Source organism: Larus michahellis, chromosome 1 (genome assembly GCF_964199755.1).
Source record: "Larus michahellis chromosome 1, bLarMic1.1, whole genome shotgun sequence".
NCBI classification, from domain to species: Eukaryota; Metazoa; Chordata; class Aves; order Charadriiformes; family Laridae; genus Larus; species Larus michahellis.
This window is the reverse complement of record NC_133896.1, coordinates 67,957,710-67,985,387: the sequence shown is the minus strand read 5'-3', so window position 1 is coordinate 67,985,387 and position 27,678 is coordinate 67,957,710. Positions and strand designations below refer to the sequence as shown.

The following is a 27,678-nucleotide window of genomic DNA, read 5'->3' as shown; positions in this document are numbered from 1 at the left end:
AATTTAACCTCTATTCCACGTTTCAGGGTTTTATTCCCTTCTCTCTATTTCCTCTGCCACTTCTATTATCCCATTTAATGTGCAGCACCAATGCAGCACTCAGTAGCACATCTATAACACGTGCCTTAGTTTTACTTCAGTGCTTTGACAGCCATTTCCCCCCTCCACATCCTTACGAGAAACCTAACGATCTAGCATGGCTTTGCATTTTATATTCAATAAGCCATTTGTAAAGGTGCAAAAAGATGATTGGAAGATACTCCAATAAATGAGTTAGTTCACAGCCATAGAGTCAAGCTGTTCAACAGGTCGCTCTAGTCATTTATAATCTTTCTGCTGCCGTATCTGTAGTTATTTAAAATTCATACTTCTTGTGACAATAATGAGCTTATATAGCACGCCCCTCATCCAAGCGTGCAGTTCGCTACTTGCTGCTATTCATCAAGTTCAGCCATTGGGGTCCTTTGATTCATTCGTCTCCAGACACTGATGAGGGGATGACAACCTCAACTGAATGTTGCCCGAACGGAGACATTTGACTATTAATAAATAATCGCTCACATTAGGAGGCCATCAGTTAAAACCGGCAGAGTCCTTTTTTTCATGCCGTTTTTGCATCCCGCTGCCCATTTTCCCTCCTCTCCTCTTGCCTGTCTGAGGTCCCCAGACATGGGTCGGGGGACAAGTGCCTCGGCAGGACCTGCGCTGGGTGCTGCCAAGGCGCCGGCTCTTCCCGGCCTCATCAGACCTGTGCAAACCTCGGCACCAAGCGGCGGCATGGCACAAACCTGATGTCGCCTGCAGGAGCACCACCACGTGCCCCACGCTCCTGGTCCCAACCCAGGTCACCGGTGGGGAGGAGACGGTGCTGAGGCAACCTGCCAGCGCAACCTGCCAGCATCCGACAGGAAGGCCCTGCCTGACAGAGATCAAAGGTCAGGACTGGGGTTTTATTTGGGGGTATGGATGCGACCCCTTTAAAGCAGGCACGGCCTGACCTCTGGCTGGAGAAGCCGAGACCCGTCTTCAGGAATCAGAGTAATCCCGGGTGATTTTATCCCACTGCACTTCCCTAAATCTGCGGCTGCTGCTGCTCGGCGAGGGGATTAAGGGGCTGGCGGGGGATTACGTAGCCGCTGCGGCTCCTGGTGTGGAGCTGCCTCTCGGCGCAGCCGCTCCTCAGGGCGCGGAGACCCACCACACCCGTGGGTGCCATTCCCACGTGGGTCCCCAGCGGGTTCTTGGCCACCCACCCTGTGCTGGAGACCCCCTGACGGCGCCTGGCAGCAGGAGCGACATCCCCGGGGCGGAGGCAGCCGGGGTCACCCCGGGGCTCGGCCCCGCAGCCTCAGGGCAGCCGGCCCGGCAGCATGGCAGGGGCCGCGTGGGACCCACCCCAGGACATCAGGAAAAGCGGGGAGCCCCCGCATCCCGCCGTCTGGTCCCCTTGCTGATGGTTGGCACATGGAGGATGGGGCTCTGGGCCGTCCCGTGGATGATGCTCTGGCTCTTCTGCCTCCTGCCCTCCACCAGGGCCCAGACGAAGATCCCGCTGGAGACGTAAGTGTTTCCCTCTCTCTGGCGTGGGGTGGTTTGGGCGTGGAGTGGGTGATGCTGTGGGCATGGACGGGCAGGTGGGAGTGCCTCCCTGGTGGTGGCAGCCACTGAGGGTGCAGGGTCCTCCGGCACAGCATGTCGCTGCAGGGGCGGGGGTGGCATTCCCTTTCGATTGTGGCGATAGCTCCAGGGAGTGGCCACAGATGTGGGAGCCGCAAATTCCATTCCCAGGTCTAGCGTGGATAACAATGCCTCATTTTCCCCATTCGTCAAGCAGGGCAATGATACTCATCTGCTTTTGTTAAGCACTTTGACATCTATTAATGCTCTGCTTAATGCAATGGGCAGCAGCAGGTGAAACCAGTTTAAAGGCACATTGGTAAAACCCCGCCGCTGGTGCCACTTGTGGCGACTCAGCCATGGAGGCAGATGTCAGCGGCCCCAGTTTAGCAGAGTGGTTCCAGCAGACGCTGCTGGTTTGCAACCTGCCGAGGACACCTTGGGGGAAGTGCTGGTCAGGATCTGGCCCCAAGAGGTATCTCTTCGACACACAGGAGATCCAGAGTGGGCAGCGCGAGGATTTGCAGCCCTTTTTTACCATTACGTATCGCCAGCGCTGATCCAGCGCACTGGTCTGGCTACGCTGAAGACTGAGAAGAGCCTCCATGCGCACATACGCAGCCCGTGTAACACACACACACACACACACACACACATTTATTCACGTGTGCGAATGCCAGGGGATGTCAGTGGGGGGAGGGTAAATAGAGGAAAGAGGCCACACGGCACCTTTTCTTGTTTGTTCCTGCTCTACCCTACCACAAAGAGCCTAACAGCCCCTCCCAGGGCTCTGGGGCGTAGGAAGGCAAAGCTGAGCTGCAACACGAAGCGTAAACCACCGTGGTTTGTGCACACGCTGCAGTTTCACACGCAGGGGAACCTCTATGCACCTTTTTGGATGCAGGTTTGCAGGGCACCCACGCCGGCGTGTGTGTCGGTGCGCTTGAGCAGCTCCTCCGGCACGGTCGCTGCCGGAAAACTCCCCGCCTCGGCAGCCCGCAGGAGGCTAACAGCTCTCAGCAAACCCAGTTTATAAAAACCTCACCTTGTTAAGCTGATTTAGGCAAGTTAAATCCTTCAGGGATTAAAAATGTCAGCACCGCAGTTGGTAAAAGTTGTGGTGGGGCAGGTTCTCTGGAGCTGGGATAGGTCCGTCTGCGCAGGAGAGAAGGTTGGACCGGAGAGGAGACAACACTGCCATCGAGTTTCAGGGGGAGATATGTCAGCTACACTGACCAAAGTGAGCTCAAGCCCTTTCCTGAGATTAAGAAAATGTTTTTATATTCAAAAATTCCCTGTAAGACCCTCGTGGATGTGTTCGCCAATACAGCCCAGGTGACTGCCAAGCGTTGCACTGACTTTAACCGGGGGCACATCTCAGGAAACTTTGCCACCAACTTTTTTCTTGGCTGCACTGTCAAACCCTTCCTCAGCAAAGTTTGACGATTTGGGTTTCACAAAAGGGTCGCAGAGGTTATACAGAATAAAATCCAATGTCTGATAGTTTCAAACCACCTGAAATAAAAATTGACTTTCCGTGCCCAGGGCAAATACTGCATGGAAACACCTTTTGGCCTTGAAATCTGTGGCATTAAGAAGCCAGCCCACCCTTTCTGCTGTTTTCGGCACTGAATACAGGTCCAGGGATTACAGGCAGGACAATCTCTGACCCAGTCCTTTTCTGATGTGTTTGGTTATAATGTGGTAGCCTTTTGCTACTGTGAAAAGAGTTACATCACTTTGCACAATTTGGAACTTATTCATGTACGAGAATAAAAAACAGACAATAGAAAAAGAGCTTTTCTCCCCCGGTACCGAAACCAAACTAACAGCTGAATTAATCCCTGGTGCTTCAAATCCACTCATGAACTTAACTAAAACACAAAAGTTGCCCTTTTGGAATGAAATTTCAGTAGAAGAACACATTGGCCAGAGGACCAAAGGGAGTAAATCAGCAGCAAATGGACCTGCTCCATAGATTACACAGGGACGTTTTGGGGACACAAAACCAGAGGCTTTTAAACACCAGCTGTATTCAATCACAGCTGAGTGACACAAGGCTAAGTCAGCCTGTGCTGCTCCCCAAGTCACGCCTGGCTTTGCGGCACTGTGCTCGGTTCATCGCCAGCTCGTTCCCATCTTTGCCAAGTGCACTCAGCTTTAACCCCAGCGGTGCAAAAAGAAAATCTGCGCAGTCAATTACTAGCAACGTTTCTGGGGCGCAGGTTCAGCACAGAAACCACCTCCTCTTTCCTCCCGGACACTGTGCTGCTCGTAAACTGGCCATGGCATAGGCAGAAGTGCTTGCAGTTGTGAGGATGGTGAGGATTTGGGGCTGGCTGCTCAGCCTTTACTTCTTGGGGTACCAGAAACATGAGGAAATGCTGGTGGGAGAGGTGAAGATCAACCTGGTCTGGCCTCTTTAGGCTGCCCCTACTGCCTCTATACATCTGCTCCTGAGTTCACAGAGCCAGCAGCCTGAGGTGAAATTTCTCTGCAACCTGATGAATTTTAGACTGACCTTTTCTCTCACCTGTTTATGAAATAAAACAAAGAAACCTATTTAAATTCGGTAGGCTGCTCTTAACTTCCCAGCACTCTAAGGTCACTCCCTTCCCTGGCAAATAATTGTCTTTTAAATATGTAAATGCCAGCGTGTTTCTGCCTCTGCACTTTCTTCCTTTTCAACTTCCATAAAATGCCACCATATATTTTTAATTAGCCACCTTTCAGCGCTGTCACACAGGGCTTCGGGACCTTTGTGCCCTCTCATTCCTCTGTGCCCCCTCACTTTCCAGCCAGCCCTCCAAAGCTGCCAGTCCCTGCCCCTCTCCCTGCTCCCCCCTGCCTTTGCGCCTCTTTCCTCCTCCTCGCCCCCTTTGCCTCTCCCCAGGCGAGTGGGTTTTGCAGCCTGACATCTCACAGAACTGCTTCGAGAACAGCAGAAACATCAGCCCCCGAGCCGGAGCGGTGGCTCAGAAGTGTCTGTGGGGCTGCTGCCTGGGGTGGGCTGGGAAAGCCCTCCCTGGCTGAGCATCCAACACCTAGGGCGCCCACACAGAAATGGTGAAATTACACAAATCCTGACCCTTTTATCCTCGAGTTCTGCTGCTACTGGAAGTTTCAAGGTTCATATATTTAGGCTTCTTTTGACGCATCTTCAAAGGCTAAAAACCCTCCTTCCCTTTTCCTGTTGTTACGAAAGCGGAGAATGCCAAGTCATGGTGGACTTAAGGACTCCACAAACGAGCAGATCCCCGAGCAGCAGGGCTGCGTTTTCTATGAAACTCTGTCCGTGGCTGGCTTCTCTACCGACTGGTCATTGCTAAGCTCGTATGGCAACTCAAGCTTTTACCTCAAAAATAACACCTTTCTGCTGAAGCTGCCCAACCTCACCCACTAGTCAGAAATGAATATCACAGACTCTTCCACCCTGCTGGGTTGAAAAATGACGAGGGCTGGGAGGAACAGGGGCACACGCACGGCCACAGACACGACACAAACCAGAAAGACCAGGATCACATGCACTTTGGGTTTTTTTTGCGGGGAAAAGAGGGTAAAAATAAACCTCCCTGCAAAAATTACTACCCCAAACTTCATGTTCAGGTTCTCTCTTTCGACGGTAAAAGGTCAGGAGACTGGAGAATATTAATTAATATCAGCACAAAACGTCTCGTACATAAAAGTTATAAAACCAGCAGATGGGCATCGAGTTAAGTGTTGATTCAGAGATCCTCATACCTCTGGGAATGCGTTAGTCACTGCAACAAACAGGAAAGCATCCCATGGGCTCCCTGTTTCTGCTTTCCTCTTTGATTCTAGGCTTGCTAGCATAACTCTGACATGGGGCAATAAATCTTGGCCTCCTAGCCAGTACCCGTATTCTTTTTTCTCTGAGAATGAAATGAAAAGATAAAAGCTTTTGGTGTCAAAATAAGATACAGAGCATAATGACAAAAAAAAAGGGGGGGAGGGGGGTTGGGGAAAAGCAGCAGCCTTCTTCTTATTGAGTTCAGCTGGATCACACTCAGTGGTTAGAAATGAATGCCTCCTTCCCAATTAAGGAGTGATTTAAAAGGGCACCCACTCTCATTATACTCCTTTTATAGGCAGCAGAGAGGTGCAGTTCAGAGTAGAAGCCTTATGTCTACTCCAAATCACCCGCTATAGCTGCCTATCTGTCTCTATTTGCAAGAGGGGAGCCTAAACAGGCTTTCCTAGGCTAAAGTTAGCTGTTGTGGTTTTTCCACCATTGCTGTGCTGGCTTTACTCCAGAGCTCATCTCTATGCTGGCACGTTATTCTGCCATGAAAGTGGTGCAATGTACTGGGAAAACAGGCCCTGAGGTTAAAGGCCGCTTAGGGCTGGAAGAAATCTACTGGAAGCCATAGGTAAGACTCTGCACCCCGTAAACAAGTAGTGTATTCTGGTAAGTGGAGGAGGCCATTTATTCCATTAAATAAATCTCTCCTAAGTGAATCTTTGTCGAAGGAACTGTGTGTAGGTGGAACTGCCTAATGCGAATCATGTAACAGATTTCTGATGAAGTGCTCTGTCAATTACGAGAGCCATCTATTTTGATTTGGATGGCTTGGTGTTCAGGCTGCTCTTCAACATCCTTATGGTCTCCATGTGGTATTGCTATCATCAGTTATTTACAGGATGGCACAAATGTGAGTAGTGCTCTACAATGATGAGGTGCATAATCTACTCTGGCATTATCAAGCCGTAGTATCTCCACTGAGAGCAGCAAATTCATCTGGCTTGTTAGTCTCTGCCTCACGCAGCTCTAGGAACTGAATCCAAGGGGTGAATCTTGACAATTTCTTTCAGGTCTGACACTTATTTCTCTTCAGCAGACTTGACATCAGGTGTCTAGCCCTTCACTCCAGGCTCCGTCTGCAATCAGTGAAGACAAATAAGTGCCTGTGGAGCTATTCGTTGCACTTCATTAACAATAGAGGAAACCAGATGATATCTAAGACCAAATGTACAACTTTCATACCTCTAAAGTTAGGTGAGACAAATTCCACTCTGAGTCAAAATGTAGTGACTGAGAACAGCAGAACTCAGTGTTTCTCCTGGGCAGAACGTCCAAGAGCAGTGCTTGCCTCCTGCCCTACAGCTTGTCTGGCTAGCAACTCAGGGAGAAAGCATTGCCATAGTCACTATAGGGGCCTAGAGAAATATGGGGGGGGTTCATACTCAGGAAGATGGAGTTTTCCCTGTCTGAAGAAACAAATCGTTCTGCTGACTTTGAATTATTAACACTGATTTTCCTTTTTTCCTCTTTTTAGGGTGAAGTCTTGGGCAGATGCCTTTGGTGGGGAGCTGTACTCCATTGTGACTAAGTATTCAGGCTCTCTCCTGTTGCAGAAGGTAGGCAAAATCTGTGAGGGTTCCCTTGGCTTTGCATCGTCTCCCCATGTGGCCCTTCAAGGTTTCCCCCTGGGGTAGAGGAGAGCAAACCACACAGGTCTCCAGAGAACTTTCAAAACCAGGCAGGCTCATATCCATAAGTAGAGTGATGCCCTGTGGCCATTCTCCATGAACTGGAGAGGGGGATCCATTTAATGCCTTTCCTGCTTTCATGAGACATGGCCAACTGCCACTTAAATTGCCCCATTTCTTAAAAATACTTTTTAACAGTACTCCTGATTGTTCATGCCCTTCCACGCTGATTCTTCACTCCTCCTTTCCTTAGTGCATATCAGTCCCTCTCCTCCTGCTCAGCATACCCCGTTGTCCCCTCCTGCAGCTCTCCAGCTGGCACTCTTGTTTATTCCTGCTTCCTCATCTGTCTTCCTCCAGACACTCACCAATTCTTTGCATCGTGCCTTTAAAAGTCTGTTTTGGACAAGGTCTCTGAGGCAGGTGCCCTAGAAACCATGATCTTCTGGAGGTGCAGAACTCTGCCTGCCTGGGTCACCAAACAACAGGCGTCGCTGTGCTAAACTCCCCACCAGCATTAAAGGGTGTACCTGCACGGGCTTTAAGTAAATTTACCCATTTTCAGCTGTAAAGAAGTTGCCCTGTTACCTCGACTGGTGAAGTCAGAAGTGAAAGCCTGCTCCTCTTTCAGGCTCTGTGAACTCCTCACTGAGGCAGCAGCGCTGTATGGATCAGAACCTCCCAAGTGCTGCTCAGGGACCTGGTGGCAGCTGAGTGCATCTGAAGGGATGCTGTCCCCTCTCCACCTCATGTGGCCATCTGGTTCTTTACTCCTTCTCTGATTCTTCTCTTCAACACAAGCCATGCGTTGCCCCTTAGGCTTTCTAGGTGTCTGATTTCTGTCCTCTTATTAGTAATAACACCCACAATCCAGTGTAAAAAAAAAAAAGGGACCTGGACATTATTTGCCTTGCCCTGCTGCTGAGCCCCCTGTTTCCCTGTCCCCACAGTGCTGCTTTCTGCCTGGAGAAAGGGAGAGGCTCCTGCAGCATCGCCTTTGCTAGGCTTGGCCAAGGAAGGCCTTCAGCATCCATCACAAAGGTCTATGCCAACCATCAGCTCTTCTTAGGAGGAATGTGCCACCTAGCAATAAAAAATTGTCAGCACTGATATAGGTGCTTCCTGCCCTAACCATGAGGCAGCTGTGGTGTGATACCAATACAGGGAAAAGTTTGGCTTTTAGCAGTTTTGATGATGCTTCCGCATTGCCTATTCTTCCATGGAGTCCCCAAGCAATAATTGCCAGAGGCAAAGTGACGTGCTGAGGCACCTCTGGGCACCTTCAGTGGGCAGGAGATGCAGATTAGGATTATTTGATAGTCAGGTATCTGATGCTGTATAGGTGTGTTTTAGCACACCTGCTTGCACTGCTTCTGTGGCTACTTCTACTAACAGATTAAGGAGGTTCGTGTTCCTTAAGATCCAAAAATCAGCGGGACTAAGCAGAACAGGGCTTAACTTGAAAATACCAGTGCTGCAAAACTTAACAGTGGAGGCCAAGGATGCCAGATGCGGCACTGAGGTGCATGTCAAGATAGCTGTGCTGTGTTGGCCCTCTGGAGATGTTGCACCAGGACATTTCATCTCCCTCTGTCCAAACTGTTTTGACTCTTGGGACCATGACCTCTTTGGGGTAGGAGACCTGTAGATGTTACTATAGTACTACTAAAAATGTCAGTCATAGCAACTAAATCTTGCACAAAAGTTCACAGCTCTATCAGATTAATGGTGTAATTCACTAGAAGCAAAGAAAACTAATTTCTGATGAAAAAGAAGCCTGAATGTAACCAAATCCAATCTAACATTCATGTCAAGGCAGAGCTACGTTTCCCTGGTGCTCTGAGTGGCTTACAAAATAATTGCACTTGCCTGCCCCAGCCCACATCCACACGGCTTTCCTCTTGGAGAGGGGAAGGCGTCTGGTTTGCTCTTGCACATGTTGGGGCCCGGACGCAGCACAGACCGACCATGCTTTGCACAGTCTCTGGACACCCCTGAGCGGGACACAGTGTCACCAGTGACTCGGAGGGGAAAATGCCCTTCAGTAAGTCACTGTCTCCACTTCCAGCAGGGGGTACAAATGAGCTTGATCTAACCTTGATCTGTTAATGCTCTCCAGCAGAGTCACCTCCTAAATGCTTCTTGTGCCCTGCCCAAACTTTACTAACAGTTTTATAGAATTGTTTTGGTTGGAAGGGACCTTAAAGATCATCTAGTTCCAAGCCCCCTGCCATGGGCAGGGACACCTCCCACGAGATCAGGCTGCTCAAAGCCCCATCCAGCCTGGCCTTGAACACTTCCAGCTGTTTAAACAGCTCAGGTTTACATTTTACTCCTCAAGGCCTACTCCTTGAGCCAGGGATGTCCCCTTATTTGCCTGGGACTAGGGAAAGAGGAGAGAACCAGCCAGCACCCAGTTCAGTCCTTCTCTCAGTCTCCATTTCTTTAGTAAGCACTGGTGGGACACCTTCTCACAAACCAGTGTCTCAAAGAAGGAACCATCCTGGACGTCTCCCTCTGAATTGCTGACACCTACAGCACTGCAGAAGGACAGCTTCAGGAGGGCACAGACAAATCTTTGACTAATAGGCAACATTTTCATGCCCCATGAGATGCTCCTTGGCAGACCCCAAATGGCTTTATGTAGATCACCGCACTGGCACAGACTGTGGGCAAGTCAGGCCTGGGGAGCTAAAGGTACCGAGTCTGGAAATCCAAACGTGTGTGCTCCCCAGGCACCTTTCTTTTTTGGGGCCATTGCCTCTTTGAAATATGAAATATTTCTCTGTGTGCATGAGTATACGCAGACCAGCAGAAGGGTGGGGAGCACAGTGTAGAGGTCCAGAGGATTTTTTTCCTTGGCGCTTGTTTAAGTTGGTGGGCGTTTTGCCTTTGAGGAAATACAAACTGAGGGATAACAGCACCTTTCAAATTTGACTTCATGTCTCTCTTGTGCCTAATAGGCTTGAAGTAACTTGCTTATTGTTGCTTTGGGAATCATAATTTTTCAGTTACTGAATGTTTCGCATGTAAACCTTCTTTTTAATATTTAGCATAAATTTCCTTTTGCAGCTTTGAGTTTGTTTGGATTTCTTTGGGGTTTTTTTGTTTTTCCCCCAGAAGTACCCTAATATCATGTTGCAAACCCAAACACTCAATTTCTTAACGGCTTTATTGCTCCCAGGGACCTGGTGAGCCAGTAGACATCTCTTGAATCCACAAGGGCAGGTTCTCACCCTGGATCAGAGAGCTCTGAGAAAGCCCCTAGGTTGTTCTCCGTCCCAAGCAGTCAAGATATCATCAAATTAAACCTCACAGAGGCAGCAAAAGCTGAAGAGCGTTTTTAGCTTGATGGCTGAAGCATTCATCGTATTCTTTTGACCAACGTGCAGCAGAAGTTAAGATAAGCTTGCACGCTTGTCCGGCATATCATCCTGGCTCAGAGGTGATGGTTCTGCATTAAAATGCTGGCTGGGTTCTAGGACAGCTGGGGGCAATACAGCCGGAGCAAAGAGGCCATGTGAAAGGCTGAGCAGGAGGAGGGCAGTAGCATCTCCCAGAGCTAAGGAACAGAAAGTTTGAACCTGTGGCTTCTTAAGTCTGTTTGCCTTAGTGCTGCTGCTGCAGTTGGCCAGGCAGTGACCAAAGGGCTGGGGCCACCGATGGCAGCTGAGCCAGGAGGATATCATGGCGGTTCTGGGCTTCTCAGAGCTTGCTTCCGAGTGACAGAAACACTATCAACTTCAGACCCAAAACCTGATTTTTCTTCTACTATGTTAATGATGCAGTTTAAGTGTTTCTGAGACTTACCTCCTGCTTCCTTCTGTAGCTGAGGTGCCGATTGCCTTCCCTGGGGGAAAGGGCTGAGAAAGGACAGCAGGGCTTGGCTCCAGCTATGTAATTACTAGAAAGCACTACAAATAACTACGTGGCAAAGAACAGACAAATTAAAGAAGTTCAGTCAAGACATATTCCTGGGTGAAGATGAAAGGAATGTCTTTCACACTCTTAATATAGTTTCACTAGGAGTGAGTAATGTAACACTGTGTACTTCAATGGGCTAAATTTCATGGAGGTGGGAACAAGAAATTATATTTGGTGTCGTATCTCTGTTCACAGAAAAAACTTAGGATACTGAATCCTGAAACTTCCACGTTTGAATCACCACCCCCATCGCTGTGGAAAGAGAATCATAATTAGTTGCTTCTGCTGTTTTAAGGGAATACTAAGTACTAGATGAATATGAAAACAGTTTTCTCTTAGATCAGAGTTAACTTTTTGGCCCCTTTTCAACACCAGATCCTTTCAGCCAGTTCTCCCAAGCCTGTAGCTGATTTCTATTCTGTAAATTATAATGATCTGATAAACTGGACCCTAAATTCAGGTTTTACAGGTTAATCTTGGTTGGCTACAATCACCTGTGTTTACATTTGCTGCGTGCTTTCAGCCATGGTGTCTGGTAACACTAATGAAATCACAGCTACTGCTCTGTTGCCCACCTTTGGGAACTCTCGCAGTGAATATTCATTAATATTAGGAGACTTTAGTGGCAGGAAAACAGATACAAAATGGTTTGCTGGATGGCTTGTAGGAAAAAAGCTCAAAGGGGATCTGAGCTCAAACCTGGTATATTCCTTGCAGGCAAGTGAAACTTTGCAGAAAGTTTTTTAGGGGGCTCTTTTGTTTTGTTTTTTTGGGGGTTTTTTTTTGGTTTTTTTGGGTTTTTTTGTTTTGTTTTTTTTTTTTTTGTCTTCCTGGCTCTGGCTGGTTCCCAGGGCTGGGACACGTATACAGTATTAGCAGATGGCTCGTGATTACTTTTACCCTAGCAGCATCTACTTGTCGATGTGTCAAAAGCACAAACAAAATAACTCAGAGGTAGAGAGCCCTGTTCTTTTTAATTCAAGATATGACCCGAGGTGACTGGCGGCAGGTCACTTTGTAAAGTGCGTGCTTGCCCGTGCTGGTGTGGTCCCCCCCTTCGCTAGCTTTCCCAGGAGAGATTACCCTCCTACCCCTGCTCCCCCCCACCCACCCTCCCTGCTGAGGAGGGCCTGATTAAAGCCTAGCGTGACAGAGATCACTTCCCTCCCAACGAAACCATGACATGGAGCTAAATGGGACAGGCACCGTCTGGGATGTCAGCCGCCAGGGACCTCGGTCAGGGCGGGGGGGTGGCTGTTACACATGCCTCTTTCGGCAGCATGGTTACGCCAACCTTCGTGTTCAACCTGACCTCTTCCTCCTCTTCCCCCGCCCATCCCCGCTACCCAGCTGCAGCAGAGGGGATGCGAGGCCTGGCGTTTTTAATCCAGTAAAACCCTTGCTGTTAATCACGCCAGACAGAGCGATCAGCCTCCCCGCCATGCCTGCTGCAGGCTGGATGCTGCTGCTATTTCTGTCTGACCTCCTCAGCCCGCCCCATCCTTGAGGCGTTTCTTACTCTGCTGCTTGTTGAGATGCCTTCCCTGGGTGGTCAATGAGCTTCTTGAACAAAAGGAGATCCACTCGCTCACCCTAAAGACATGCAAAGTCCTTCCCTCCTGCTTTCTTCTAGTTCAAAAGTGCCACTAAAGCCCCTGCCATCCCCTTACCCTTTTCACCACCTTATTTTGTACCAGCACAAGAAGCCCGGCCCCAGCTGAGATTGCTGCTGTGGCACTAATACTACATGAAGATGGAGGGGATGTGTATATACTGCAGACAGAAATGATGATGAGGGACCAGGAAAATTCAGTCAGTTGCCTTTGCACTTCCACATTGCTGGGGAGATAAGGCTTTGTCTTTTCTGAAAGAGGCTAATCATATTGTGTCCTTTTGCAAGGTTTTTTCCTCTTCCTTTCTGCTTATCTCTGCTAGCTTTGGGATTTTTTAAAAGCAGAAATAAAAGGCATTGTATCCAGTCTTGAAAGTGCAGATTTAGGGAGGCAGATTACAGTTACCTAGTTTGGGAGTACTCTCAGGTTTTTAATGTCCAGGTTATACGAAACCTGTTCAGAAGAAACCAGTTATCTCTAAAGCTGTCAGATCCAGATGCTCCTCATTACCGCACCTCTCCCAGTGGAGGCAGTACTAAGTAGCCATGCTCGTAATTCCTAGTTTCTGGGAATCGCCCCTCTGCTGCTCTTGGCCCAAAGCATGCTCATACGTGCTGAATAAGGAGCATCGTAACTGTCTCGCTGACCTTTCCTTGGCGGTCTCCTACCCTAAGCACTGAGCAGACTCTTCTTGCTGGAGACCTGACAAGTTACCCTACAGATATGATGGCACTGTGGGAGGACAGGACATGCACTGGCATGACATCTCTCCCACTAGTGCCCCAGAGCACATATGACATAGTAGGCGATGTAATGACAGTGTACAGCTCCATAGCCTTGTGCCTCCCGCTGCCTTAAGTAAATTTCAGGTATGCAATGCATGGAATCGTAGAATGGCTTAGGTTGGAAGGGACCTTAAAGATCACCTAGTTCCAAGCCCCCTGCCATGGGCAGGGACACCTCCCACTAGACCAGGCTGCTCACAGCCCCATCCAGCCTGGCCTTGAACACTTCCAGGGATGGGGCATCCACAACCTCCCTGGGCAATGCTATTGTGGATGTAAGCACAATGTGTATTTTAGGTTTTCAAAAGTTGGCCTTCATTTCTCTTTCTTATTTGTAGGCACCAATAGCTTCAGGTACGTTGTTGTTTTCAACAGCCGCAAGCTGACAATGGGGTTGGTTGCTTTTACTTAAGTCAAAATGCTTTGTGTTATGGCCAGTGATCTGCACACACCTAAATTACGGGGTGAAAAGCAACGAAAGGCAAAGATGGGAGAAGGTGGTAAATCAGACCAGTTCTTTCAACACATCTTTCTTCACCAAAGACAATACCCAGCTAACAATAATAGATTCGCGCCTCTCCTTATGAGCCTCCTGCTCAGCAGGATTTTCTGCTTTCCCTTGGGTAGAAGTACAAAGATGTGGAGCCAACTCTGAAGATCAAAGAGGTGGACGGCTTGGAGCTGGTGAAGAAGTTCTCAGAGCAGATGGAAAGCATGCTCCGTAGGAAGGTCGAAGCCGTTGAGGTATGACCAGGGTGTTTTGGGAAGGAAGTCCTCTCCTGTCAGCCCCAGAGCTGTAGATGCAGGCCTCCTGCTTGTACCAGCAGTGTGTGGGCGCAGAGGTTGCATGAGGACTTCCTTACCCAAGTAAATGCCTGCTGGTGCAGCTGGCTGCTCAATCTGAGCTTTAAGTAGACACTGGTGGGAGGATGTGGGCGTTCAGACAAGGGAATGCTGGCTTCTCCCTCAACTCGAAGTAGGAAATAAGATAAAAACAAAGTCTAGGAATAAATGTGAGGGGACGAAGACTCTTTTAGTAGAAAAGAGCTGTTTGAAGAGGAAAAAAAACCTCTCACAAGTAAAAAATAAGTTCATCCTTGTATAATGCACTCTGGCTATTGAAGACTAGTAGCTTGTTTCAGCTGTGTGTGTGGCTCAGGGGAAATTCCTGCAGCCCCTGAACGCAGGCTGCAAGGAAGGTGCTTGGATTTCCAGCTGTGTACATGGGGAAGCATGGAGGAGGTGGCAAGAGGTCTTAAGCTGTTGCTGTGTTGGAGATCAGAGCAGGTAATCATTATGGCCCCTCTGACTTCTTGCATCTAAGGATCTATCATATTCCCTTATGTTTACCCACTATGAAAAGCATATTTCTGTAGTCACAAAGCCTTGACTGTTTAAGGCATCTAATGTGGAAAAGTCATCCAGAAACACATCATTTCAATCTCAAAGTGAAATGTGGGCATATTTAGACCCAGAGCTTTGGCCCATAACATTGAATTCATAGCCAGACTTTTCCAATGTTTGGATTGCCTTATCCTTTGTGAAGGAGCAAAAAGCAGTTTTGCTGAGACTGTCGCTGATTGTGCAACTCTGAAAACATGTACATGTTTAGCTGGATTCCTTCCCAGTCTGTACCAATTGAGAATTAGTGCCCTGAAGCATCATATTCAAGAATACCAGTTGATTATATTGCCTTCCATAAATGGTAAGAGCTTATAAATGGCCACAGCATCGCTGAGCCCTTTACGAAATCAAGTCATGGTCTTTGTCTCGGTAACAATACCAGACTGAGACTCCCACAAAGCCTTTCCCTTTGATGAGATACTGGCATCAGGCTGGGTCTGAAATGCCTTTCCCATGGCTTTTTGGAAGGGTTCACGGAAAATGAAATCAAATCTCTGGCTGTTGCTTCTCTAAATGGACATGTTTCTGTTTGTATATGTCCTGTGATATCTAAGAATGCTCAGGGGTACAGCAGGGACTCTGGAGTAAGTAGGTGTGAATATACGCGGCAATAAATAGCTGTGAATATACCTTCCAAGCTGTAAAGTTGCAGCACAGCATGACAGGTCAGCAGAAAAGAAGGGAAAGGGGAAAGTTTATAGCCCTGTGACTGTTGTGGTGAAGGAGGCAGTCGTGTATTTTTTCACTAACTGTGCGAATGGCTGATACAGCTGGAAGAGCTTCTGGAGGGCTTTCCACAGCACCCCTTCATCTTTCTTTCTGTGTGCTTGCATTAGAGGTTGGTGGAAGCAGCCGAAGATGCAGATCTGAACCATGAGTACAACTCATCGCTGGAGGTAAGTTTATCTCTGCCAGTGACAGAGAGACTAGCCAAAAGGCAGGCCTAGCAGCACCCAGTCACCTCAGGCTTCTAGGCAGGTTAGGAGTTTCCTTGCCTTCAGGACACTCAGCTTGTCTAGAAACCGGTGTGAGTAAGCAGCTCCCTTGGCAGATCCCAAAGCTAGTAAGACCTAGGAGGTCAGTCCCTTTGGCTCTGGGAGGGGAAGGATTTGGGAAGACATTGGGTTGCGTGATGTTATTGGCATTACATTTACTATACAGCAAAGTTGTCATTACATGACGCATTAGTGCAAATTAGCTGACACTTTGTGCATTACTTGACTGGAAAATGAGCTAAAAATTGAGTGTGTATGAGCAATGAGGAGATTTCTGTTACAAATACCCACAGCAAACCATTAATCCCAATGAGCTGAGTCTCTCACCATCTCTCTCAACAGCTTCTATCATCTTTTCTCTATCCTGCAGACACCCACTTGTCAGGTTTCCCTGTTAGGTGGAAGCCTGGTGCTGCCCAAGCAATTTGGGTAATTGGCTTTCTGTCAAAAACCATAGCCAAGCTATGGGATTATTGCTGGTGAGGGGAACTGGAGTGAAAACTCTGATGAAGCCAGTCCACTGTCCTGGACTGTACAAGCAGAGCGCTTAGGAGAAGTACAGGCTACCCCTGCAAGTACACTTCTCCATGCTGGGAAAGAGTGTGAATGAAAATCTTTCTTGAAATCAAGTTGTCTACCAAGTTCACCTCTCCTACCTCTTTATTTAAGAATCACATTACAGTCATGCTAGTTGGGTCAGCTGCGTTCACAGTGAGGATCATGGGTGAGTTGAGGGACATGACCATGTGTTTGCACATGCAGTTCGCACCCCCTGAGTACCGTTAGTGCTTGAACATAAATGCTTAAATAACAAATAACTTCTGCCCTCAGATAAAGTCAACTAAATTATCTTAAAAACATCTGTTATCCAAGGGTGAAGAGTGTCCTGAGGATACTAAAGTGACTGTAGTGGCCTTCACAGGGGGAAAACTGGGTTGTCTTTGAGCACCTTCTGCTCTATCCTTTGCTCTTGACAAGCACCTTCTGCTTGGAGTGACAGAGTGAAGGGATAATCCCAGCTGGACGTACATCAGGAGTTAACCCCAGTAAATGACAGCTGGAGAGACAGGGCAAGTAAGGTCAGCATCAACATGCCCCGTAGCAAACCTGGGAGCCAGACACAGTGATACATTCCACTTCTCTGGCTAGTCACTTAAATATCTCTAAGGGACCACAGGAACCTGTCACTGTGTCCCTTTGCTCTCAGATGGCTCTTCTGCTGCCAGTTATGACCATGCTATCAGTCATGTGGGCACCTAAGAAACTGGGCAGAAACCATCATTTTGGCATCTTGACGCTTTTTAGTTGGTAATGACTCTTGTTTTCTGTTCATCTTGATCCTATTTGAAGCACAAATTCTCCAGATGCCTCTTTTTTAGGTTTTAAAGAGGTTTAGTAGTTTTCTGTGTTTTTTTTAAGGCAGTAGGTGTAATAGTCTGTCTTATTCTCTCTTGTTGCCTTTCTCTTTTCCATTGTCTTCATCAACAGTTTGATTACTACAACTCTCTCCTCATTAATGATAAGGATGAAAATGACAATTATGTGGAGCTTGGAGATGAATTCATTTTGGAGCCAAATGAGCATTTTAATAACCTACTGGTGAACACAACATACAGTGATATCCAGCTCCCCACCAACGTCTACAACAAAGGTAATGGCCTTTACTGGCCTCTGTTCTCTCATTCCTACGAGGTAGCTGTGGAAAATACTAGTAATAATACTGGAAAAAAGAATGGGAACAGAAAAAAACAACTGAGAGAAACCAGGGCTGGAAAGGTACTGTCCCAAGACACGGTCATGTCTGTGCTGTAGTCTGTCACTGTGAGTACGGTGCTTTTAGAACTTACAGTGCTCTTCTGCTCTTAGAAGACCTCTAATGATGGACAATCCTCCATCTTAGGCAGGCAGTATAGTCTCCTAGGCTTCATCTACCCAACCAAACATGCTGTGAAACAAGCTGTGATGTGAATTTATTGGCAATTGTTACTCTGTACAAAGGGTTAGATCTGTAAAGGTCTTTAGGTGTCAAGGATTTAATTGATTTTATCTGAGAATTTAGACCCCAGATGTCTTTGTGTTATGAGACACTAACACCTCATGGGGACACTCTTAATTCCCAGTGACCATATCTGTAGGAGTCGGGGGGTAATTCACAACTACTACAAGGATGTGACTGCTCTGGACTATTCTCCCTTTTTAGCAAGCCTTTGGCACCTGCAGGAGTCCAGGGGGACACCGAGACTCACCAAGACTCACATGGCCTCATCTGTGCCTGAACTGTGTCCTCTTCCCCTGCACATGCACACCACTCCAGCTACACACCAGAAACCGGTCCATCTCCAGGCTGGTCGGCACACTGCCAAATCTGCAGGCTGAGACACCAGTCGCGATTGTCTTAAGTTTACTGCACTTTTTGGCCAACATTCAAAGCTGCCTCAACTGGCTCCTTTCCTACATCCCCATCAGCTCTTCCCCTTGCATATGTTTTGGCAAGGAAAAAAAAGTGCTGTTACTTGTCTCATAGATGGAACTCATTTACAATCTTGAGGACCAGATGGGGCAGGCGGTGGTGACTGTGCTCACAACTGCTACATTATTTAGAGGGACAATAGAGGGAGTTTTATTTCTCCCATGACTTTGAATTAATTCCATCTGGTATGACAGCCCCAGACACTAAAATCTTGCGCACAATAGAGCCACCAGCAGAGCTGGCTGTGGGTATCTACAGCAGAGATACACAAAGTAGGCTGCTGCCTACAGCTGCATACAGAAAGAGGTGGCCAAATGGCCTCTGTCAGAGAGAACAGAGAGACACTGCTCAGCTAGCTGATTTCTGCCTTCACACAAACCATCCAGCTGCCCTGGCTGGAGGATGAGCAGGAGATGGAGGAGGAGGAGGATGGCTCTTTCTGTGCCCCGGGCTCCTCCTGGGAGCAGCGCCTGGCAGTACTCACTCCCTTTCTTGCAAACAGCAGCAAGCCTGGCTCTCCACAGCTCTTCTGGCTCCCTTCCTGCATGATTTACTTTGGGTTCATCACTGGGGAGGCACGGTTCAGTTTTTCCCCTATTGTGACTGAAACCATCTTTAGTAAAGTGACTAAACAGGAAGTGGTGGGTTAAAGCCCCATCCCGTTCAACATTAATACAGTTAATCTTAAAATGACCAGTTTTTTTATAATCCCCTGCTTCTATTGCCACTGCTGTGTTTGGTCTCCTGACGCAATGAGTCAACACAGACACCAAATATACACCGCCTCTTGCGAGTTCTTGCAAGTCTGCAACTTCCTATCGATTCTGATGGCCTCAGGGGCAAGGGAGGACAGCTCAGGCTTTGTGAAAGAAAGAGCAGGCAAAGAAGAAAAGAAAGAATTGTTGTGGGGCAGAGAGAGAGAAACAGCACGTAAATCCTAGAGCCCCTCTGTCTTAGGTAATTACATCTAGCATAAATATAAACACTCTTTGTAGAAAGGCTGTTCCGCTTAGTGGTGCATCAGACCTTACGACAGCCACATGTCCCCTCTTAGGCAGCAGCTGCGTCCTGTCTGTACGGTGTTGCAGTTGTGTTCAGCATGGTGCTGGTTTTCCTGGGTCTCTCAGAGCCCTCTTCCAACTAGGCGTAATGCCCAAGGTCAGACAAGGCTGGAAAGAGAGGTAGGGATAATAGCATATGACCAAACTGAGATCACCTGCAGTGGCCAGTGGTAACCTGCCCTCCAGGATTTACTTGGATGCTGCATCCAATCCTTTCACAATGCCTGTTGGAAAGCGGCTGCCAAGGGGATAGGTGTCATTGTGACAGGAGAGATTGAGATAAAGGGATGTGGCTTTTGCAGACCATGAGGAAAAACGCTTTTGGACAAGGCCGTGTTCCTCCTGGGGTTGCCTTTGTTCCCACCGCCCTCCTCCAGCAGGGGTGGTGGGCGTCCTCCCCTCTTTTGCACACTTTTTTTCCACAATTTCTATTCTTTTCCCCACAGACCCTGACATCCTGAACGGCGTTTACATGTCAGAAGCCTTGAATCCTATTTTTGTGGACAACTTTGAAAGGGATCCCACACTGACCTGGCAGTACTTTGGCAGCTCCACTGGATTCTTTAGGCTCTACCCAGGTAAAAGAGCGGAGATCGGCTTTGCTCATTCAGTGCAAACCAAAAGTCTTGTAATATGGGGCCCATGCTGTGGAAAAGCCCAGTCCGGGAAGTTTGTGGGCAGTGTGTCCCCATGAAAGGCAGGGTGCAGTGAACAGAAAATACTCAGTGCGTGGGTGGCTGCTATGTAGGATGAAGGAATAGTGTCCGTGGCACGCATAAACCCCTTTTTCCCCCCGTGGACCAGCCCCCCAGGCATGTTGTCCTTGCGACCCCAGAGAAGGCTGCTGGCAGGGGTGTGCTTTAGGCAGACTGCACTCCAAAAAGCTCACAAAGCACCACGGCAGGACCTGAAAATCTCACAGGTGGGGTGCAGAGGCTGCAGGAGGGCACCCTGCCTTGTGCTGCCTGTGGAATTTAGCCTCTCTCCATCTCCAAGGCCACACATGGCAGATGCAGCTGGTCTGCCTGACTTGTTATCCACTTGCCAGCTGCAAGCGGCACGTAAGGTCACAGAGCAAGAGGGAGGCCCCGTGCTTGGAGGAACCCACGAGATCCTCCCCAGCTGTAGCTTGGCCTGGTGGCCCCTCTGTCAGATGGTGCATGCCCTTGTTCCGTGACCTGTCACGTGTTGTGGAAGGGGGAGAGTGGAGATGACTGTGAACAGAGCCTTTAGCAGGGAATCTGGGACATGTCCCTGTCACTGCTGCTGCTTTTTTATGCACTCAACCACCCTTGGGGAGAAAAAGATGTTGTTGAGAACTACATCAAAGTGGCAGAAAGTTTAAAGTAAGTGCAATTTCTCCCCAGATTTGGACAGACTATGTCTAGGTACATTTTTTAACAGAAATTTAACAAACAGTTTACTGAGAACTGCTGAAGACCATGCAGCTCTGCTTGTATTTCTGCCGAATGGCCGTTGCTATTGCTGGCCAGACTCGCGTGCCCCCGCGGGGTAGCCGGGTCTCAGCAGTGAACAGCAGAAGTGCGGGTGCCTGGGGAGTGGGGAGCAGATGCCTGCCTGTCTGTGTGTGTTGACTGTTCCTTTTGCTGCTCCCTTCAGGAATAAAGTGGTTACCAGACGAGAATGGAGTCATCTCCTTTGACTGCAGGAATCGCGGCTGGTAATTGTTTTGGAGTGACTTGGCCAAAGCACCTCCCTGTCTTCCTCTCCCTCTTTCCCAAGGTGACACCTTGATGAGCTGCTGATAAGCAGTGGCTGCCCTGTGCTGCTCCTGAGAGAGATGAGGGGTACAAAAATGAAGGCAATACCAGGTTAGGAAGCCTGCCCTACCACCTGCCAGCGCCAGCTTTCCATATGGCATCTTACACTGGTGGTGACTTCCATGTGGCACGTGTATGCTTCCTTATAATTCTTGACCAGAAGGACAGGGCTGTTCAGACTTCAGAAATGCAGGGCACTTGGTCCACTCAGCATGGCTAAAGAAGGCTTTAGCAATTGTCACTCTGCTGAATCTGGACATACACCTGCAGCAGGCCCAGCACTTGCCAATGCGGGAAGTGAGATGCTGGGGCCAGCAGGAGAGGCAGGTTGGTAAGAAGTGACCCATCGGATGCCCAGCCTGACCCTGATAGATAGCTGTGCTGGTGGGGCATGTCATGCTGCAGCTGGCATCATGTTATAGCAGCATGCCCAGCGTTCCTCCTCCCTGTACACTCATCCTGCTTCCTTGTATTCTTCTTTTAAAGGTACATCCAAGCAGCCACCTCTCCCAAGGACATTGTCATCATTGTGGATGTCAGTGGGAGCATGAAGGGCCTGCGGATGACCATTGCCAAACACACCATCATCACCATTTTAGATACTCTGGGAGAAAATGACTTTGTCAACATCATTGCAGTAAGTATGTCATATTTCCAGTGCTGAGTTGTCATCCTTGTCCTGATACCAACCCTTCAGTCCCACTTAGTACTTACGTTGGATGGCAGATTAAAACCAATTACCCCTGGGAAGTCACCTTTGTATAGTCAGCAGGGTGGCTGCTAAGTCGTCTCACCCCCCTCTGTGGAGGACGTTGGCTGCATCTTTTTGCTTTACCTATGGATGTGACTGTAACAGATAACACAGTTTAGAGAAACACCTGAGCTAACAGGGACCTGAGCTAACAAATTCACCTAGTATAGCATAATACTGTTATTTTGACTCCAGTAGCAGTATAATCCTCAGGATACTACTGAGGCTGAGAGAGCTGTGGTGGTTCAGCCTGGAGAAGAGAAGGCTCTGGTAAGACCTTATAGCAGTCTTCCAGTACCTGAAGGGGGCCTACAAGAAAGCTGGGGAGGGGCTGTTTGCAAGGGCACGTAGCGATAGGACGAGGGGCAATGGTTTTGAACTAGAGCAGGGTAGGTTTAGATTAGACATTAGGAAGAAGTTCTTTACAATGAGGGTGGTGAGGCGCTGGCACAGGTTGCCCAGAGAGGTGGTGGATGCCCCATCCCTGAACGCATTCAAGGCCAGGCTTGATGAGGCTCTGAGCAACCTGATCTCGTTAAAGCTGTCCCTGCTTACTGCAGGGGGGTTGGACTGGATGACCTTTAAAGTCCCTTCCAACCCAACACATTCTATGATTCTATAATGTTTCCAGGCTAGAAAATGACCACCATATGCTTTTTTGTGCACCGGCTTCCTGCAAGGCTGCAATCCAGTTCAGAGTCAATGTGCACAGACCTGCATGGAGTTTAGTCAGGTTGCCTCGGTGTTACTCTCTCCCTTTTTAAGCCCCATCCAGGATGAGGATGGGCCAGTTATTACCCGCAGAGAACCAGCACCACTGAACACAGAAAGCAAATTTTTTCCATGATCCATGCCAAGACTGAGGGGCTTCGTGCCAGTTTAAAAGCAAATGGCTGCTCGCCTCCTAATTTTCAAAGCTAATTCAAGCGCCATCTCTTTCCCTAGGATCCTTTCTATAAAAGTTTGCCAGGGCACGGTCACTGAGATATAAATTCTACTTTTTATTGACAGCTTCTTGTTGTGTAAGATAGTTAGAAAGTAGAGTGGTGACAGCTCTGACCTTATAAGGCTGGATAGACGGAAGAATGAACAGTGTTGGCAGAAAAATGGAGGGAAGTCATTAAGGAGTTTGAAATATCATCTTCAAAAACAATCCCAGAAAGCACATAATATACATCCCTTTACTCACACCAAGAAGCTATCGGCTCAGACATGTTATATCCTGACCTAAGCTCCTATTGATCAGTTGAGCATCAGTAGCGTCTTAGCCATGCTCTTATGAATTATGCTCTTCTGAACCTTGCAAGAAAAGGTTTACACTGGCATGTTTTAGCTCACATATGTAGCAGGCTAGAAGCATACACCCCACTAATTATCACAGTTTGGCGAATGTGTGATAACTTGATATGTTTTTGTTCAGCACCAGAGGCATCAGACATTAAACTACAAAACCACTTGGAAGGTTCAGCTGGTGACTGGGGACTCTCAAAGTCTCCAGAAGTCAAAAAGATGTGCAAATAGTGCTAAAAGCAAGGAGAGAGGCATAAGCTAATGAGAGTGTGGAGAAAATCTCTGGAGTGTGAGCAGGGAAAAAAAAAAAAGTAACTTTGTATGTGTAGCTATGCCCAGATAGAACTCAGCAAAACACTATAATTAACGCATTATTTAAATACAAGATTTATCAAAATTATAATTTGCCATGATCACTACAACTCTGAAGGGATATATGTATAAAATGGCATCGTGCTCCATACAGTTTTCTGAACATCCATCTATGACATGAACCCATTTCGTGAATTTTCTCATTACAACCCCTTTCTTTTCATTTTCTCTTTGCAGTACAATGATTATGTTCATTTTATCGAACCCTGTTTTAAGGGTATCCTGGTCCAAGCAGACAGAGATAACAGAGAGGTGAGTACCAGGCTCCTATTGATGTTACTCAGGTAGTTATCTCAAGTACATGGGGTTAAGATGCTGTGACACGAAACTCCAGGGACAAGAAACAGCCACCTCCCAGAAGCGTGTGGATTTGTGTTTCAGAGACAAGCAGCAGTGGCGTGTGCTGGCTCCGTGGTTCACCTTTGCTTACACAAAGTTGCTGTAACATCAGGTCAGCTGGCTAGCTAAACAGCAGCAACCAGTTTCCCTGTATCACAGCAGCCTGGGTACCACTGCTCCTGCAGCACAAGCAGCCCCGGCCCAGACTGCTACAGAAAACCAGCATGCAGATGGCAAAGGTTCTCTATTGTTGAAACCACCCATTGTCAGCCCTTAGAAAGGAGAAAAATTGGCCCTTTCCCAGTGAATGTGTTCTCAGCCTGGCCTGATCCTTTGCCAGAGTGGACTGCCAGCAAGGTTTCCCCGAGGAGGGGTTTTGCTGCTCTGATCCAGGAGGGCTCAGCAGCCCCCAGGGGCTCAGCCTGCATCCGGCTCTTCCACCACCCTGTGGCCTGACTGGTATCTTTAGCTGCTCTCACTGCATTTTTCTTCCTTTTTCTCTCTGTATTAACAACACAGAGGTAGCACATCCCTCCATGTCTTCAACAAGCAGCATTCTCTCCAGTTTCTTTCCCAGTTTAGCCCTGGGTCACAGAGAATGACTCCAGAGGGTGATGTGCGTCCTGCAATGTTTCCCAAAGGAATCCCTAGCCGTTTGGTCACTGTCTGTCCTACAGAGAGCACTTCCTGAGGGTTTCATTTACAACCTTATCAATGCCTGTTAAAATTTGAAAGCTTGTTTACTGGTTTTCTTTTTCTCCAGTCCTGTTGCTCTTGCATGCACAGGAACGTGTTGGGTTTTTTTCCTTAAAGGGGTAGATAAGGTAAAGTCAAATTCCTAATAATTTTGTCCCTTGCATGATGTTCCATGGACCAACAATGGTTCACAGCCCACACGCTGAGAAATGCAGTCCTGCTGCAGATGCATGGGCGTGACATGATGGTGCTGCCAATGGAAGGGCCACTTGACTTTCCTTGACTTTCCCACCTCCATCCATCGTGGTGCAGCACTGCCCTGCTAGCAGTAATGAAGGATCCAGGAGTCCAACGGCACAGACTTTTCCAGGTTACCCTTTCCTCCCCCAGTCAAAAGGATCACCGTGCCTGCAACTCATTGCTGCCTTTCTGCTTCTCTTCTTGCCAGCACTTCAAGCAGCTGGTGGACGAACTGCAGGCAAAAGGAGTGGGGACTGTGAACAAGGCCTTGACAGAGTCCTTTAAAATCCTGAGGGAGGTAAGAGAGTCAGTGCTGATGCTTGCATAGGGCACACGTGTCCCTGCCCACCTCTACTTTCCCCTCTACATCTAATGAGTTAGCACATCCCTCATGGTGCTGCGGAATGAGCTGATCTCATGGTCCCCAAATTTGTGACAAGCAGTGTGCAGGAGTGACCCGGCTTCGGGGAGGTGTCAGTTTGTGCATGATGCCCTGGGGCTGATGATGCCCGCCCAGGAGGGATCAGGATCTGGCGAGGTTGTGGCCTCTATGAGTGTTTCCTTAATGAGCCCCACAAGCAGGCATTGCCCAGGCAACTTGGTTGCAATGGTGGCAATAAAATATAACTGATCAGCTGAGGGCAACAATTCTGGTCATAAATAATGTTATTAGTGAGCCCTCGTAAGTAGATGAAGACATGAAAGATTATTCTCAGGCTTCAGATGTATTTCAATGTCACTTTGCAGAGGCTCAGTGCTTGGGGAAGAAATCACAGGTAGAGGAGAATTAATCAGTCAGTCTGGTCATGTCCTGCGATAAGAATTATAAATGATTCATTGACATTGAACAATTGGGACCTCAGTAGCCTGGAGGTAAACATACAACTTAACTCTGTTTCTTAAGGAATGTTAACAAAAGGACCAAGGACCAGCCAAACACCCCCACCTCCTTATGGCACTGTTTATAGTGGTCTCGGCCTAAAGATGCCAATGCCTTTGATGCTGACAAAAATATGTACACGGTACAATGCTAGTGGCCATAATGACGGCATTGATGTTAAAGGTAGTGTGCTAGAGGTATTGACACCTGGGAAAAATTCTGCACTCTTACTTATTTTGCAAACAGAAAGTTTAAGTTTGTTGGCTATGGTAGTGCTGTTCCTAATTTATGCCACTGCAAGCATGATCAGAGTTGGACCCAGGGGTGGTGGTAGCTGAGCTGACTTGTCAGTGGTAACAGAAGCATGATGACTCTAACGGCAACCTGAGAAGAGTGTGGTATAGCCCAAGCATTTCATTAATAGGCTGGCAGCACTCCTGGTAGTAGTGGTTCATCATCTCTGGAAGAAGGTAGTTACTGAGATGACCAGGGAAGCAGTAATGATATAAACCTAGAAAAATTACATGGACTAGATGCCTGCTAGATTTATCTACGTGTATTTTTGCACTTTATGACAAACTTAATTTTATCTTTAAAACCAAAGATCCAGAGCCTATATAGGCCTGTGTTATATAAATCAAAATATTCAAACAATTTTTCCACCAGGGGAAACATGATTTCTTAATATCTAATGTAGCATTGGTCATGTACAGAGACAACAGATTAAAGCAGCCCAATGCAGTACAACTGAAGACTCTCTCAACCAGCACAGCTTTGAAGGCCTCAGTGGAGAGTAATGGAGAACCCTGAATGAAGATTGCTTGTCCCAGCTGAAATAGCAGCTGGTCATGCCAGGCACAGACACCAAAACTGATCTGGTTCCACTAATGAGACCTCAAAATTCCTTTCTGGCAGGCATGGCTCACCCACTAAACTAGGCAATACTCAGGCGTCCAGGAGCCTGGACCTTTATAAAACCCTGCATTACTTTAAGCCAGGTGCGCCCATGGGAAATAGAAGGTACGTGGTGGAACAGCTGAGACGGGAAAAAAAACTGTCCTCCACTGATATAGTTGGACCAAAAATACCGCCAGAGAGAGAGTGATATCCATGCCACCCAGTGGATTAACATAACTCCACTGCAGTAATAGGGAAGAAACTCTTTGGCAGATGATAGAGAAAATATTTTTCCTCTCTATTTGGCATCAAAAATGCAGTCAGTGGTTTAGTAGTCACCACTTATCTTGACTCTTGTTGATTCTCCCTTAGCTAATGAGCTCAAAACAGCTCTGAGATTGCTTCTAGACAGTACGGTGTCCACTGGTGATAAAACCTTCTGGTGTAATTCAGTTCCAAGGTGAAGTGCTGCTTCCCTCATGCCTTCTGTTATCACCTAAGATCTGGGGAGAGGACAATTGACTCAGGCATTTGAGCATCTTTCCTTCGAGCATCTGCAGATGAGGAAAGGTGGCTTTGCTCTCAGTGACTGTGCTCTTGGTGACTGCTCAAGTCACGCTTCTCCGCATGTTGGAAACTGCTGTCCATGAAAACAGAGCTCAGAAATGGTTTAATTTGTTGTCAAAGAAAAGAAAGGTGTGAAACAGGGAGATATATCTCTTTCACCCAGCTTTCCTTTCACAGTAACACCGGTTGCAGCTTTCTCTCAGCATGACAGAGGGGAGGTCACTCATTGTAGCATGGGCCACGATTGCCTCCTCTTTAGCAAACTGGGACCTCAATCCAAGGTTGCTGAAGCTGTCAGCTGGGAGCCTTGTTCACAGCCAGCTATGGGACGGCTGCAGGTGCAGGACCTCCTGCCAGTCGCTTTGCAGCTTCATCCCAGGATTTCTGTCTGCCTGGTGACATTCAGAAGAGACAGAGATTACGTCTCAGTGCACACACGGCTGTGCATACATAGGCATGCAAGCGTAGAAACATGCCTGTTGTCCTGCAATAGCTTTCCCCATGCTGTAGCTTCCCTTGGTAAGGGCTCATCTAGATAGTGCCTT

General features: G+C 47.9%; 1 protein-coding gene across 1 annotated transcript in view; it reads left to right on the top strand.

Moving 5' to 3' along the window:
* The first annotated feature begins 1,453 nt into the window (after window positions 1-1,453).
* Window positions 1,454-27,678, top strand: part of CACNA2D4 (calcium voltage-gated channel auxiliary subunit alpha2delta 4) — a 132,408-nt gene continuing 106,183 nt past the window's right edge. The window contains exons 1-10 of the mRNA XM_074584261.1: window positions 1,454-1,560; window positions 6,915-6,996; window positions 14,018-14,134; window positions 15,631-15,690; window positions 17,278-17,440; window positions 19,767-19,898; window positions 20,941-21,001; window positions 21,588-21,738; window positions 23,692-23,766; window positions 24,998-25,087. Coding sequence (XP_074440362.1) covers window positions 1,454-1,560; window positions 6,915-6,996; window positions 14,018-14,134; window positions 15,631-15,690; window positions 17,278-17,440; window positions 19,767-19,898; window positions 20,941-21,001; window positions 21,588-21,738; window positions 23,692-23,766; window positions 24,998-25,087 — 1,038 coding nt within the window. The remainder of the gene's footprint in view (window positions 1,561-6,914; window positions 6,997-14,017; window positions 14,135-15,630; window positions 15,691-17,277; window positions 17,441-19,766; window positions 19,899-20,940; window positions 21,002-21,587; window positions 21,739-23,691; window positions 23,767-24,997; window positions 25,088-27,678) is intronic.